Below are 16,658 nucleotides of genomic sequence, written 5' to 3'. Positions count from 1 at the left end.
GAAAAAAGTGTGTTGGTTTTCTTTAACTTTCAGTGAACAAAGTTCACCCAATCCTTAAAAAATAAATATGTTACTGTATGTGCCTATTGACTTACAAGGGGCCTAACTCACTGACTTTCATCCTAGTTATTGTTTGAGCTTCTCCTGTGAATAATCAACATTTCTCTTCATAGTTAACAGAAGAGATAAACCTTCAGAAGGAAATTTGTGGGAAGAAAGTCGATTTTTCCGGAGTGAACTAAACAAAACTGTGCTCCTTCTACTCCAGAGCTGAAACACTTTCGTGTATAAATGATGAGTATAAAAGAACAGCTGAAATAATTGAGGAATAGTTTTAATTAGGCGAGTCTCCTTCATAGCCTGTTGGAAAGTCCATTAGTGCTCAGTAAAGGCACCCATCAGCTCCACTGCTGTAACTCAAAACTCACCACTTCATCCCCATTTACATTCCAATAATGCACCCACCATTCCCCTGAAATGCTCCGACATTTAACCCACTTCCTCTTTAACATCCAGACATTCTCCCTATTGAAGACCGTTCTGGCCAAGACAACTCCCAGCCCCCCGACTTTTTCTCCTTCTCTTTCTCCTTCCCTGTTAAAACCATACTACTCTTCAATCCCACAGGAAGCTGGAGAGGAAGACTGAGCGAGTGGGCGTCCAACCCCCCCCCCCCCCCAAAATCCTCCTTTCCAACAATCATCATTGAGCCATGCCTGGAAAAGAAGAAATGAGGGTGAGTGAGAGCGAGAGCGAGAAAGAAAACCAACAACCACTAGCAAAAGTAGCCCACACACTTCACACATCGTTCCAGCAAGACAAAGCAGATGTGGATCGGGAAATCCCTGTTGGTTTAAGCATTCCCAGCCCAGTTCAACTGCCCCCAGGTTGGAGCACCTCAACACAGAGGACAGACAGATAACTCTCATCGACTGAAGTCCTCAGTTCATCCAAACAAAAGAGATAAACGCTCTTCGAGACACCCTTTCTGCTTAAGGACTTCTTATTTTTAGCCCGATAGCTGACAGGCTCATTTCTGTGTAGCTCTAGCCACTGCTTCACAGCGCTGCCTGCCAACAACTCTGTTAGAGCCTTAGTCATGTCTCCAGCAATTCTGCCCCACTGGAGTCTTCACAGAGAGTGACCCCATAAAAGGAATATTCTGTAAAAGCCCTGGGGTTTGTGTTAGTAAGCCTTGCTCTGTGGCTCATCCCTTACTCACAAATTCAGCCTGCGCTTTACACATCAGCAGGCCCCAAGTCCACCGATGAGTAGTTTCTTCCTCATCCACATTGGCAGAGGGCAAGTGTCAGGGACAAACGGAGCTCAGGGAATAAGTTTGTACAGCTGAGGAACTCTCATAATTTTTCAGCGCTGTGAAAGGGTATTTAGTTGCGTGTTGTGTTGTACTTGCCAAAAGCATGACCGATTTAATTTGCACAGAAATGCTTTACAGTTGAGCTACGTCTTCCTGGTGACACACAGCTAAAAATGCTTGAGATGCTATGGTGGGCCGCTGCCAAGCACATGAATCCAGGGAGTGCTCTGTTAAAACCTTTGGAGTATTTTCATCTCCACAATAGAAGCATGACTAGCAGGGACTGACAGAAAGTGTTGGTAGTTTTTCATCGAACACCTCTCTCCAAAGCCCGCAGCTCAGTTTTCTTCCATTGTTAACGTGCGGGGCGTTCTCCTTTTCCTGACAAAAAAAGCACATCACACATGCAGCTCCAAAACAATGTCCAAAGCTTGCTTGCTTAAGTTGATTATGACTGAGGAGGCCACCCCCTCACTAGAGACAGAGAAGGGCGTTTGCACAACCTCAGGCCTGGCTGCGTTGCGTCAGTCATCAAAGGCATGAGACTTGGCAGACTAGACTCTTTTCTCGCTATCAGCTACACTGCTGAACACAAGGACCACGGCTCGGATGCACAGTGTATAAAACACACACTACAAATTCTAATGACTACACCAGAGGATGGACGATAAGTGTGCACGCCGGGATAAAAACAAAAAAACAAAACAAAAAAAACTTTCCAACATTAAACCTGCAGAGATAGAAGAAGAAAAAAATAGGCAACCATCTTCAAGCCTTCCCCTATGGCCGCATGCCTGTCTTCGAACAGACAGGCATGCGGCCTAAGCATGTCTTTTATACTGGCTAAAAATAAGTTAAAACTCAGTTCTGAATATGCACAAGCCTAAATCCCCACTCTCCCAGGTAGATTTCCTTTAAAATAAACAAATAAAATTAGGGAAATTTGCTTGAGTGCAAATTTCTAGAGCAGGCATAGATAAGTTGACATATCTGAAAGCTCAAGAGGGGCTACTAAATGGACCTTGAGGTTAAACTGACTTAACCTTTAAGCGAGAAGGTCTCTCAAGTGGCGGAAAAAGGAAATCTGAATGTCTCATCTACCATAATCAAAAGCCTCAGTCTAGTTCCTCAGTGAACCTTGTAGTAACCGTGATTTAAACACAGCTCAGCAGATGTAAAGATGCTTCCAACTCCAAACACAGAATCCCATTTCAGATTTGTCACTTTCTTTTTCAAATTGACCAGCAGTTGCCAAACATTTATTACTTTGATCATTTTATAGCTCAGAAGCATAAGGAATCAGTGGATTAAACAGTAACCAACGTGGACAAAAAAGGAAGAAAGAAAGACAGCAAAGATGGCTTTCTAACATCAATATTGTCAGTGACTCGAGTGTTTAAAAGGAATCTAATTTAGTCGCCTGCTTACGTGTCCTCTGACCTGAAAACCCAATTTGGTTTTAAGTATTTTTAATCTTGTGTAAATCTTGGTGACTGATAATAAGAATAATACTAAAACAAGTGGATTGATATGACAAAAAAATAATAATCTCAGACTCCTGCCTAATCAGCTCAGGAAGAGGTTGTTGATGAAGTGGATACAGTGACAGTTCAGCGGGCTAATCCTACTTCCTGGCACTGGTCCAGGTTTGCACTCTCCAGGGCATATCAGCCCTACCCATCCTCCACCCAGCTGAAGTGGTTTGTTATGAAAATGAAAATGGAGGTGTATATATTGACCATTTATCAGTAATGCTTTAAGAGTGATACGATTTGTGGGTATATAAAATATGTGAGCTTGACTAATGGTTTAGTGGGAAGTCTCGCAATGACAGGGTTGGGTTCAATCTTTTTTTATTGAAGGAAACGCTGCCAGTGAAGGAGTGCTTGTTTTTTTTTTTTTTACAAGCCTCTGGCTTCAATTATGAAAACATGCAGTAATGAAGATGTTCCGCTCAAAGTCCCACCAGGAAATGAATTCTGAGCTCAACGAAACATTGGTGTTGTGAAACCTACCAGGCAATTAGAAAAGGTACCTCACGAGGGGCGTTGAGTATATTACATTTTAGTGCTGCTGGAGTAAAACAAATCAAGGATCAACTCTGTAGAAGTCACTGCCACAGCTACAATATCATGAACAACGCTGTCAGCTCATCTATAAATGGCTGCGATGAAACACGTTTTACGATGGTGATGAAATCGGCGAGAGGTGATGCTGGCTTCTAAAATGCTGGAACCAAAGCAAGAGAAGAGCTGATCTTCTTTTCCTCCTCTAACACACCCTGCCACAAAACTGCCAACAGTGTTATAACTGCTCGTAACTGAGGCAGAGGTTTATCATAAGGAAGGACGGTTATTCACTTGTCAGAATTGTACTTTACTTGCTATCAGGAGATAACCTGGTGGTAATCACAGAGCTCTTTCTGTTTTGGAGACAAACCTGTAGGCATAAACATAAGCCTCATTTCTTTATGTTTTGCTTCCAATGAGATGCCTTTACTTGTAGTTTTTTAAAGTGATTTTAGAAATACATAATTTGTTCTTTCAACGAATCTCCCAAAAAATGCCAACAATAGCGCAGTTTGAGTTTGATAAGCATAAAAATAGTCTTTTAGCACCAACAGGTTGAATCCCAATGAGCTATTAGCTGAGAACTTGGCATATCTCAGCATGGTCAGCAGTGTGTCCTGAAAAGAATGTGAAGAAACTGGACAAGGACTAAACGATAAGTCCTAATGCATTTGGTGTCCAGCGGTTCTTCTTTTGATATGAATGACTGGCTGAAATTTGTGGTGCAGTAGTCCCTCGTTTATCACAGGAGTTACGTTCTAAAAATAACCCGTGAAAGGTGAAAACTGCGAAGTAGTCAGCTTTATTTTTTACAATTATATATATAGATGTTTTAAGGCTATAAAACCCCTCACTGCACACTTTATACACTTTTGTTAGACAGGCATGAACATTGTCACACTTTTCTCTCTTGTTTAAACACTCTCAAAGTTCGACCTTCGTAGAAAAATAAGTCCAGTATTATAGAATGAAACCAAAGATCAAACCCTGTTTTCTGGTTCAGAACATGGGAATGGAGCAGCTGTGAGAGAATTCAACATTAATGAATCAATGGTATGGAAGTGATAGAAGCAAGAAGAATAAGTTGAGTAAAGTTTGACTTATCTGAATGTTTTGTTTTCGCTTAATGCGCCTTATAATCTGTAAAATACAGTAACTTCTACCTTCCTTTAGCATGTCCAGAAGTCCAACTTTTCTTCTTCTGCCTTTTGGGTGCTACCACAGGTGCGTTCGACGGTGCAAACGTTTCATCATCATTGTTGTGTTTGTTGTGGAGAAAACTTACAAACATGCAGTACAGCACTTCAGAGTCACCCTGCCAGCAATCAAAGATTTACGTAAATTTGACAAGCTGAACGCATTCTGTACTGTACAGGAGACACGGCACGAGATTGATTGACAATTGTCTACAGCCAATCAGGACGCAGAACACAATGCGCTGTAAAAAAAAAAAAAGAAAAAGAAAAAAGCATGCAAAATTGCACACAAAAAAATCTGCGAAACAGCGAGGCCAAGAAACGTGAACCGCGTTATGGCGAGGGACCACTGTATTAGACTATTGGATGTGCTGCTTTACAATCTATTACATTCAGTTATATCAGTAGACCTGTCCCAGCTTTATTTGTATAGGAATCTGAATGATTAGCTGTACTGATCATTAACACAGTTAAAACAATACTTAAATATCAGTGTTTTAGCACTGTAATATGTAACACTGTGTGCCTTAGTGGAGCTTTTCATTTCCAAAAAAACTCTTATATCTAACTTGGATTTGCTGCCCTGATTCAATATCAGCTCAACTGATTCCGCTATTCACGCAGCAGCCTCATGAATTTGAGCTAATAGGCATGCCTTTCTTCTCCCTGTTGACACAGGGTTGTAAAGTCATGTCCACATGACAAGATAAGGTCAAAGAAGACGACAAAGTCTTGAATAAGGAACCCTTTGTCCAGACTTGGGGTTTCTGAGGCTGATGTATTCATGTTTCCTTTTCTTTGTGTGCGTTTCTCAGTCAAGCGCGCACTCCTATTACCTTATTTAGAAGGCAGCCACAAACAGACTATGAATGTTGTTTCATTTCGAGCTTTAAAATTTGCTTTAGGAAAGAATCCTTCCTGTTAGGGAAGCTCACCACAGTTGGCACCCAGTAAGCTCAGATCAATCTTCAATGACAGGAAAAGGAGGTCTAGACTGGAATAAAAGAAATAAGTTAAGAGATTCTGAATGTCTGTAGATGTGAGCATAGCACATGACCACACAATTTTCCTGTGTACATAGAGTTTAAACTAAATTCATGAAGTCAACAAGCCTATTTTATCTTAATGCCGAAGTGTAAGCCGAGCTGAACGACAGAGAAAAGGTAAAAACATCACTGAACCTGTTTTTCTTTTCCACACTGAACACACAGTACATGCCAAATTCTTTGGACAAAACAAGACAAATCCCTTTTGTTTTCTATTTGACTAGAAATTACTCAACAGCACTACCTTTTCAATCTATAAAAGGGAGTCGTCTTGTCTTGTCTGTCTTGATTGACATGACATGCAAACTTTTAATGGAGCATATAATGCCTTAATAACAGAGGAAACACTCTTTTTCATAGATAATAAAAACTACGGACCAGACAAGCCTGATCAGAACTCCTTTGAAAGGCATCAGGATTTATGTTTGCAAAAAATTAAGCTGATAAAGTTTGATGTTCACTCTCAAGCCAAGCTTTACACAGTCAGCTGCATGAAGTCAATTTAAATCAGTTGAAGCAGAACAATTTTACATCAGTATCTGTCAGCACTGTTAGGAGTGAACATGGAAAAAACAAATCTTTTGAGCAAAAAAATGGACCAAAGCCAATGCACGCCAATAAAAAAAAAATAGCATAATGCTTCTGGTTAAATGCTCTTGGGGACCTCTAACATCCTTTTGTAATCAGGAAGAGAAGCAGGAAAGCCCCTCTCTTTACACTGCAAAGTGGTGAACAATTAAACATCCTGGACCTTTAATGCAATAGTTTTTGACAAACGCTGGGACTCATATACATAACCTGGACTAATTAACCATATTGTGTCACAAGGTCCAAACCTCTAACACAGTCTCACATTAGTGAATCACGCTCAGACCGCACAGGAAGAGCCTAAATGCTATTAGGGAAGCAAGTTTCTGAGATCGGCCACCACCCCTCACAAACAATGCTTTCTTCTGAAATATTCTGAGATGGACATTTATTTGTGAAGCTATTGTTCTCGTCCCTGTAGGGGATTCCTCTTCTAGCCGGGATGCAGTTTGAAGCATCGCGCCTCATAATGACGTGGAGGTCAACAGAGGTGACGACACACCTGCAGGAGGTCTGCAGGATAATGCTGAGAGACTCTCATCTGCAATTTGGATGCTACACTGAAGCGGCAGCAAACTAAAAAAAGAAGACGAGGCCTCTTTGATGAACAATTAAACGAGGACACGGATAACAAAGTCAAAGATCGCACTCCATCCTTCTGATGTTTGTTTGCGTATCCCGACTTTCCTGCTTGTCTCTGCTGCTGCGATTCTTCCTTTGATCTGTGCACAACCCCTGTCCGTCCCATTGACATCTCAATGACATGCACATCTATAGAGCTCCACACTGAATACAAATACAGCAACCTATTTCTTTCTAAAGAAAAACGTGTTTCAGAACAGGCTATGCAGTGTGGCAGAACCATGGCTTTCATTCAGGCTAAAAGCCTGCAGGATGGAAATATGTTCAGCGCCCACTTTCCAGCTAAAGTCAGCTTACTGTTTCAGCAGTTTCACTGCAGCTTAACCCAAGTTTCATATTTACACATGAGGCACTCCTAGAAAAACACTGATTATCAACACACTGTGAATTTCTAGTACATTATGAATCAGATGTGAGCTGCTGTATGGCATGTTTACCAAAGATAAAGACATTTTTCAGCCAAACAAGGGCTTGAAGCATTACTCCAAAAGGAAAAAGAATGAAATCAGACAAAAGTGTGACAATCCCACAACGCCCCTTTCCCCCCCCTACCTCAGCAAAGCATTCTTTAAGACATACAAATGCAGTCATAATAAAACTATTGGAGCTTTGGCCTCCTTTCCCTTTTGACACGACACTGCACTTGATGAGATGACAGATAGCAGAAAGCCTTTTTTTCCAGCTCAACTCTGGGTCTCTTTCCACTGAATACTCCATGCACAACCAGCGGATCATGGAAAGGCCATAAAGTGCTGCAGATGGCTTTGCTACCATAAGTAACCCAATAAGTAACCCACATATCTAGCCCCTTACTCCATGCTGGTTTCTCGTTAATGTATATAAACTACAGAATGGGTAGCATCTTTAGTTGTTGCAGTAAAAACACTGGCTTACTGACTGAGAAAACAAAGTTTTTAAAGACTGCAATCCACGCCACTTGAGGCTGACTCCAAAAGCCAGACAATCCCCATTGCCACTATAAACACATATCTCAATATGAACATTAATCTGCAGCAATGGTTGCAGTTCTTTTTGTTTTGTTTTTTTTAGTATTCTAGCTGTTTGGTTTCAATCTGTCCTCCTTTTGTAGTCTGAATTCTTTTGACCAGTCATGTTTGAGCAAGCCTCAGTTGCCTTGAGGTAAACAGTCTGTATGGTAAGGAGGGATGGCATTTGCATAAATGCTGTGAATATCCATTGGTTACTGTCTATAAACTATCGAGTCTTCAATGAACAAGATTCTGTTTGTGGTGTTGGAGGCTTTTGGAGCATTTAATGGATAATATTGCCTAAAGTCTACACGCTACACCCCAGAAAGCTAATTCTGCTCATCTGGAGAAATGTTTCATCACTCATTGAAGAAACTTCTTTAGGCTTTCGAGGATTTCTGGGTTTATGCTTCATGGTAGTGGAACCGAATGCATAACATTTACAGAAGTGCAATACTACTTGACTTGTAGGTCGACACAATAGATTTTATTGTCTTTTCAGAAAAAAAAATGAGGTAAAAAGAACAAAAGCTGCTTCACTTCTAGGCTTCCTCTTGATGACATGGATGTCTAGCCTCGGGTGCGTCTGCTACACAGCACAGATCTCAGTTGCTCGACAAAAGTATCAGTGCTGCCAGATCCCCTGCTTTCTACAGAGGCACTATTGTCACAGGGTGAAACCGAAATCCTGCACCTCTGCAGCAGTCTATGCTGCTCAGACCTGGTGCAGTTCATCAAAGCAAGCAGAGAAGGCGGAAGAAGGACGAAGAAATTATATTCCTGCTCCCATGGCCCAAACATTAAGGAAAAAAAAAACCAACATGATTTCTGACAATGACTGCAGCAGATGTAAATCTGGGAAGGTCATCAGCGGACCTGCAAGAGATAGCAGCAGCCACAGCAGTACTTGGATCACTCAGAACACTAAAATGCATGCAAGATGTTCTAGGATTACACAAGATCATAAACTATATTTCACTACTAACATTCATCCAATCCTAGAAAAGAAATGGGTTTCTTAAAGTGATGAAAAAAGAAAAGAAAAAAAAACAGATGACTTATGGGGGAAGCTGGCTTGTTACACAGGGAAAAGCACTTACTCAGGATGCACTGCAGGACTGAAATGTTGTCATGAGTCAGCTTAACTTTTGCAGGTGTGCAAGCAGATGTAAATGCAGTGATTGAGGCAGACTTCCTCCTATCTTTCTATCGCTTTCTGTCAAGAACTTGATTAACCTGGGGGGGAAGCATATTGATATAAGCGGGTTACATTGTGTCAAAAGCAAGCGAGGGAGCCTCGATTTGGGATTAAGGATTTAGCTCTTGACATGCTCCTGTGATTAGTTTCATCTTTCACTGGTTAACTCATGTGTCAGTTAGAGTGGCTCTTAGGAAGGTTTTACTGCATATTTCCGGCTTGGCATCATTCTACAAAAAAAAGTAGAAGTGCTTAGAAATTTTTGAGTGCACAATAAAAAAAATATATAATCATCGCCTTTGCAGTACAAAGCCAGTCACAAACAGTCACAAAGGAGTAATCATTCTAAAACCATTTAGCGAATGTGAAATAAATCATCCGTTATTACTTGCGGTCGGCTGCTGGGCGAAGCTGTGGGCATTACTCGCAATAACAAACTAATTATGCCAGTGTAAGGAACGAGGAGCTTTTCCATTTTGCAGCAGGAACACAAGAGTGACAGGCGGGCGTCCTGAGGGAAAAGCTTCTGCATTATCAAATCTCAAATTCATTTCCAAAAGCCTTAATGGCCTGTCAGTAGCACCCCTAGAAACAGGTGGGCTAAATGGGCGAGCAAAGTGGAGAAATGTAATAAGCTAAATCATCACAGATGGCAACTTTGGCTGATTTAAATGCTTCTTTGGATTACCGGAGCTATGCCTCCAAAGTAAATATCAGAATCAGAATCAGAATCAGAAAGGGTTTTATTGCCAAATGTTCAGCGGGTTTACAACATTAGGAAATTGCAAACATATTGTTATAAATATGAAGTTATGATTATAATAAATACAAAGTTACATCTGTAATGCTTCTTGAATCTTGCCAGCGACCACAAGTTTGATCTCAACTGTAACGCTCCTAAATCTGATGTAACAGAACTGAAGCACGGCAGTTCTGCATGTATTTTAGCTCTACCAGGTGGCCTCTTCAGTGAAACCTTTAAAAACCTTTAAAAAAAAAATGCCGCTGATTGTGTTTCCATGACAGAAACTCAGTTCCAGCACAGAGACCTCCAGGGTGAAATAGGTCACATGATCTGTAAACTTAGATAAAAAAAATTAATAAAAAAACAGGAGTTCAAACACAGAACAATATGCAAAAAAGTTTCCATGATCGCAACCAATTTCAAATTGTTCTAAACTTACATTTTCCTTTCTTTCTTTTTTTGCTTCTTCTAAGTGTAAACCACTGGCCAGATGTTCATTTGCTTCCCAGCAACACAAACACATTTTAATAGGTCAAACAGACACTGCTTAGTTAGACTGACTAGTCAAGCATCCCTGGAAAATGTGCATCTGCCGGTCTTGTTTTTTAAAGTCCAAAGACTACACTCTCCTTGATGTCCTAAGAAAACGACCCTACTTTTTTCTAAAGCTTAAGCTGGAGTGGCATGGTGATGACCATCACTTTACAACAAAAAAGGCATTGGATCAAATCTACCAAACATCTGGGGCATTTACTGGGGAGTTTGTCCTGTGTGGGTACTCCCACAGTCCAAAGACATGAATGCTAGGTTAATTGGTGATTCTAAATTGCCCATAGGTGAAAATATGTCTTTGTCTGTCCAGGATGTACCCCACCTCTTGCCCTGTGACAGCCAGTATAGTTTTCAGAACAAGTGTGACCTTGGAGAAGAAAATGTATGAATATGACATCTCCACAAATATCACAATAAAAATATTGAGAAGGTGTGCCCGTAAAAATGTAAAACATCAGGAAAAGTAATTAAATACTAGAAGGCGTAACACACCCGCGCCCCCATTACTACCATAGTAATATCATGTATATCCAGTCCTACAGTAAGTAGACTGGTATCAGCATGTCTTTACACATACACATGTAAATCTCCCCAAGACAAGACTATAATCCAAGCACTAAACAGCTCAAGTTTTCAAGTGTTCATCATGTAATTATTAATAAACTCACTCCATATTTGGTTTCTTCTCAAGTTACTGGATAAACCTGCAGCACAGCGATGGCACGACCCCCCCTAGTAACTAGTATTTGGACTTTTGATTCCAAAGGAGCGTCATGGAGATGTATTTGCCATCTTGTTCAAATCAATTTGACTGCTCTGGACACTGTGTGCTAGTTAAAACACAGCGTGGCACATAGAAACATCTGTCTCAGCCCCTGGCCAAAAACACACGAATCAACAACAACAACTTGAACTGTCAAAAACATATGTTGCAGCTCACACTTCACTGGAAATTCAAATGGGATCAGTTGTAAAAAAAAAAAAAAAACTAACAAAAAGAAGTGTAATTAAACCTAATAGTACTGCACAGCGTATCTGTCATCACAGCTGCTCATCACTAATCTTCTCTTGTCTTAATAAAATTCCAAAATCCTTATTTACTGTGGGAGACTTGCTGCTGCATGAAATGTCCAGTTTGTTTAGAAGCCCAGAAATATTTAGGGACTCTGTCTTTTTGGCTCGCAAACACTTTTGATTTGTTATGGTTCTCTTCAAAGCGGCACTGGTCTCCACTCGTGGAACCAGACAGGAGAGATGGGGCTTGCACGTGGGCCGGTGGCACTATGAGTACACGCTTATCCGCTTAAAAAGGGGAACAACACTGTAATGAGTAATGATACATGATTCACGAGAATAGGAAGTTAAATCCATTAGGGATTAAAGTGATATGTTTGGTCACGTTCTCTCCTAACATCTCCCCTCTGTGGGTCCTGAGTAACTCAAACCAACAAGGAGTAAATAACATATATATATATATATATATATATATATATATATATATATATATATATATATATATATATATATATATATGTACATATATAATTTGTAAGTTTTTGAAAGTAGGCTAACAACTAATGTACTACTGATTTTTCAAATAACTCAAGGATACTGAAAATAGCGGGAGAAAAGTAAAGGAACAGTCATAACACTGCTATCTTTAAAAATAATAAGACTACTTTGACCTTATTTTCAGGGCCAAAAGAACACTTAAACAAAACCCAACTTCATATCGTTTGCGCAAGTCGACTAAGGAGAATGTTCGAGCTGATCTAGGATCAGATGTTTATCACGTCTGAAGATGCTTAAAATACTAACAAACAAATGTGACCGCTGGTGTGAGATCTGGTCTGTGAGAAAGGATAAGAAATCCACATTTATGAAGTGTACTTCAGCATATGCCAGTAAGAGTTTTGTCACAAAACGGAGTATGGAAAGCTCACACAGTGCTCGCACATTTCATAAACAGACGAGATTAAAAGGCAGAAATTTCCCAAATCCACATCCGTTGCCTGCCTGCATGATCCTCAGAGTGGTGCAGATTTTCTCGGTACGGTCAGTGCCAGATTTTTTTTGGTGGGGAAAGATTTGAACAATTGACTAAAAGGAAAAATCACCTTTTTTTCTCGTTTCTTTCTTTCTTTAAAAAAAATAAAAAATAAAATCGGTGTGTTCGTTTTCAGTGACTAACCTCTTCTGAGCCCCTCTGTAGCTTTAACCAGGTTACAGCCGGAGCAGCGAGACTGTGAGAAACTTTCTCCACCCTCCTATTCTGGATCAAGTTTCTCTGCGGCTTCGTGACCGGCCCGAGATTTCTCTGTGATTTTAAGTTAACGCTGACAGAGAAGAAAGTGAAAGCCTGCTTACCATTAAGACCCAACTACGTACACCTCACATACCTTTATTTTGCGCCAGACCGCAGAAGCTCAGCCAAAGCAGAGACGTGAGACTGATCCACTTGAGAAAACGGGCTGCCATCGTGTTATTTTGAAGCTCCCGGTGAGAAGGTGTCATTCCATGCCAACAAGCCGAGATATTCCGCTTTCCCAAAACTTAAAAACGTCGCCTTTTCCCTCTCTCTCTCTGCTCGTTGAGTAAAAAAGACTTTTCCTTCTGTGGGCAACTCAAACTTTGACAGCTCCTCCTCCTCCTCGCAGATATCTTCACCAGTCCCAGCTCAGGCAGCGACTGAGGACAAACTACTGGCTTGATCTGACGTCACCACGAGGTAGGACAGATGCGCCTCTCGCGCAGGTACACGCCGGATGTACAAAGAACTGCACAAACCAAACAGGAAAAAACGAAAAAAAGGGGGAAAGAAAGGCAGTGTTTTCGGAAAATGGACTGCACTGTAGAAAAGTGGCCATAATGTGAGCTACAGCGTGCATTAAAACATGTACAAATAAAAAAAAGCTGAATAAACTTCCTTGAGCAAACAAAGGCAATAACAGTAGCTCAGTAGCTGCAGAACAGAAACACCGGCTTTTATGGTCTGTTTTCTTAGTTTGGTGAAGAAAAAGACAAACAAGCAAAAGAGGAAGATGTCCCTCATAAAGTCATTGACAACCTGAAAGAGCCTCGCCGATATTCGATGAATGGAATATCAGCTGTTTTCTTTCATCAGTACATTTTAATTTCTATTTTTGAAATTTGTCATAAATACGAAAATAAATAAATAAATAAGCAAAAGGAAAAAAAAATCCTCGTTAATTTTGTGCCAAAAATGATTGTATTTAAATTGTGGTAAATGAGTTGTGGACCATATTTAGCCAGAGCATAGAAGGTGCAATCAGTTTTTTTGTTTGTTTGTTTGTTTGTTTGTTTGTTTGTTTGAAAGTGACTTTTATATATCCTTTATTTATCTGGGTAAATAAAAGTGTAATTGACATTAAAAATGTCTTCATCAACAGATGAGACCAGTGGAAATTGAAGCAAATAACACATCAGAGTCATGAAGACACTTGGAAAACAGGCTATTTCTTTATTTTATATATGTCTCCCTAAAAAATCTTCTTGACTATGGTCAGCATTTGCTATTACACATAGAAAATAGAAACACTGCTTTTTGGCACAAAACAGTTACACCGCGTTGGACCGCATTTGCCTTCATAACCACCTTAATTGTTTGTAGCATAGATTCAGCAATCCGCTGGAAACATTCCCCAAAGATTTTTGTCCATATTAAGCATGACACAATCGCTGCAGATTTGTCGGCTGCATATCCGAAGTTCCTGTTCCATCACATTCCAAAAGTCCTCTATTGGACTGGAATCTGGTAACTGGAGGCTGTATAAGTACAGAGGACATATTGTTATGTTCAAGCAATCAGTTTGAGAAAATCTGAGCTGTCTGATGGTTGTAAGAAGCCATAATAAGATGGACATGGTCAGCAACGATCCTCAGGTAGGCTGTGGCTTTTGAAGGATGCTCAGTTCAATTCAAAATCCTGCTCCTCACATACAAGGTCTTAAATAATCAGGCCCCATCTTATCTTAATGACCTTATAGTAACATATCACCCTATTAGAGCACTTCGCTCTCGCACTGCAGGCTTACTTGTTGTTCCTAGAGTATTTAAAAGTAGAATGGGAGGGAGAGCCTTCAGTTTTCAGGCCCCTCTTCTGTGGAACCAGCTTCCAGTTTGGATTCAGGAGACAGACACTATCTCTACTTTTAAAATTAGGTTTATAACTTTCCTTTTTGCTAAAGCATATAGTTAGGGCTGGACCAGGTGACCCTGAATCCTCCCTTAGTTATGCTGCAATAGACGTAGGCTGCTGGGAGATTCCCATGATGCATTGAGTTTTTCCTTTCCAGTCACCTTTCTCACTCACTATGTGTTAAGAGACCTCTCTGCATTGAATCGCACCTGTTATTAATTTCTGTCTCTCTTCACAGCATGTCTTTATCCTGTTTTCCTTCTCTCACCCCAACCAGTCGCAGCAGATGGCCCCGCCCCTCCCTGAGCCTGGTTCTGCCGGAGGGTTCTTCCTGTTAAAAGGGAGTTTTTCCTTCCCACTGTCACCAAAGTGCTTGCTCATAAGGGGTCATATGATTGTTGGGTTTTTCTCTGTATCTATTATTGTACGATCTACTGTACAATATGAAGCGCATTGAGGCGACTGTTGTTGTGATTTGGTGCTATATAAATAAAATTGAATTGAATTCAGTTGTGATGAGCCTCAGTTTCTTGTTCTTTACTGACAGGTATGACACGTTGTGGTCTTCTGCTGCTGTGTTGTGCATTCAGAGATGCTCTTCTGCACACTTTGGTTGTAATAAGTGTTCATTTCAATTTTTCCTTCCACTCAGCTTATAGCAGTCTGGCCATTGTCCTCTGACCTGTGGCGTGAACGAGGCATTTTTGTGCAGAAAACTGCTACTCACTGGATTTTTTTATTTCTCTTTTCCAGACCAGAAAAAGACCCTGGAGATGGCTTTGTGGGAAAATCTCAGCAGACCAGCAGATTCTGAAATACTCAGACCAGCTCGGCTGACCTCAACACCTAAATCACATTTCTGCCCCAGTCTGATACTCAATTTGTACTTCAGCATGTTGTCTTGATCATGTGTACACTGAGTTGCTGCCATGTGATTAGCAGATTAGATATTTGGATCAACAATCAGTTGAGCAGATTTACCTGATAAGGTGCCCAGTGAGTGCAATCATACTGAAAACTACAAAAATGTATAGCTGCATTAAAATCAGACTGATATTTATTAGTTTATATAGTAATTGATGATATCTAATCAAAATCAAATACATATTCACTTTAAAAAACAAATAAATATTTTCTGAATTGCAAATAAGGATAGTACAAAATGGTTAAACATTGACTGGTTTTCCAGTACTTCCTGCTGGTTAAGCCAATATTTACTGAAAGGTGGCCACATTCCTTGGCCCAGTTTTCTAATGCGGCTTTAACAGAGACTGGTTCTGTCTGTTTTTGGTGTGATTTCAATCCTTTGGTGTTTTTTATGTAATAACACTGAACCAAGTGGCTGCAACTGGACTATAGAGAGACAAATATGTACGTACAGCATTGTTTTACAGCCAAACGCCTCCTTACTGGTGGATTTTTGTCACTTTGCAGAAGACCTGGATCTATTTTAAGTAAACACCTAGGCAGAAAAAGCTAGTATGATGATGACTCATCCATGATATCAAGGCCTATAACTTTTAGAGGCCTCACTGAATGTGCCCATAAAAACAAAGCCAACAGTAAGTTTTGACATCCTGTTTCGATGTTATCCGTATTCATTTGGCGATGTATGAAAGACGGTCGTCAGAATCAGTGTCAAGCAGGGGTTGAATGTACAAAATGTCTTGAGAGTGCTGACAGAGTGTCTGTCTTATGAGAGCTGAGCCTAATTGGACGTCAAGCTGCTCAGATGTGTTTGTTGTTGTATATCAGACTCTATGGGGACAGGAGTGATGGAAATCATTTTTCACCCTGGTGTTTATTTCATTATCGCAGCCTAATGGCACAGCAAAGCGTCTTTGCTCGTACTGTTGGAGGAAGAGGTTATTGTGTCTGGTGAAATTATAACCATTCTCCTCGAGGAGAAATTACCTAATGCGAGGCTAACGTTTCACTTGAGACGGCACAGTGAGCTTTTGTTCCCTGTGCTATAGTCATAGTGCAACTGTCAATTTGACTGTTCTTCGTATTGTGATTGCTTAAAAAAAAAAAAAAAGTCAGTGGCCCTTGTTGTTTATGAGCATTTGATCCACAAGCAAAACCTGACTTAGTTCTTTGTTGAGAAACCTTTGTTGACAAACACAGCAGGAACACGTTTCTTATAGATGTCACCA

At 40.4% G+C, this 16,658-nt stretch overlaps 1 protein-coding gene across 1 annotated transcript in view; it reads right to left on the bottom strand.

Annotated features, from left to right (window-relative positions):
* Positions 1–13,034, bottom strand: part of egfra (epidermal growth factor receptor a (erythroblastic leukemia viral (v-erb-b) oncogene homolog, avian)) — a 43,750-nt gene extending 30,716 nt beyond the window's left edge. Inside the window, exon 1 of the mRNA XM_026148792.1 lies at positions 12,743–13,034. Coding sequence (XP_026004577.1) covers positions 12,743–12,857 — 115 coding nt within the window. The 5' untranslated portion in view covers positions 12,858–13,034. The remainder of the gene's footprint in view (positions 1–12,742) is intronic.
* Between the last annotated feature and the right edge of the window lie 3,624 nt (positions 13,035–16,658).

The sequence above is a fragment of the Astatotilapia calliptera genome, chromosome 18, assembly GCF_900246225.1.
Source record: "Astatotilapia calliptera chromosome 18, fAstCal1.2, whole genome shotgun sequence".
Classification (NCBI taxonomy): domain Eukaryota; kingdom Metazoa; phylum Chordata; class Actinopteri; order Cichliformes; family Cichlidae; genus Astatotilapia; species Astatotilapia calliptera.
The sequence above is the reverse complement of the archived record's forward strand: the minus strand, read 5'-3'. Positions and strand labels throughout refer to the sequence as shown.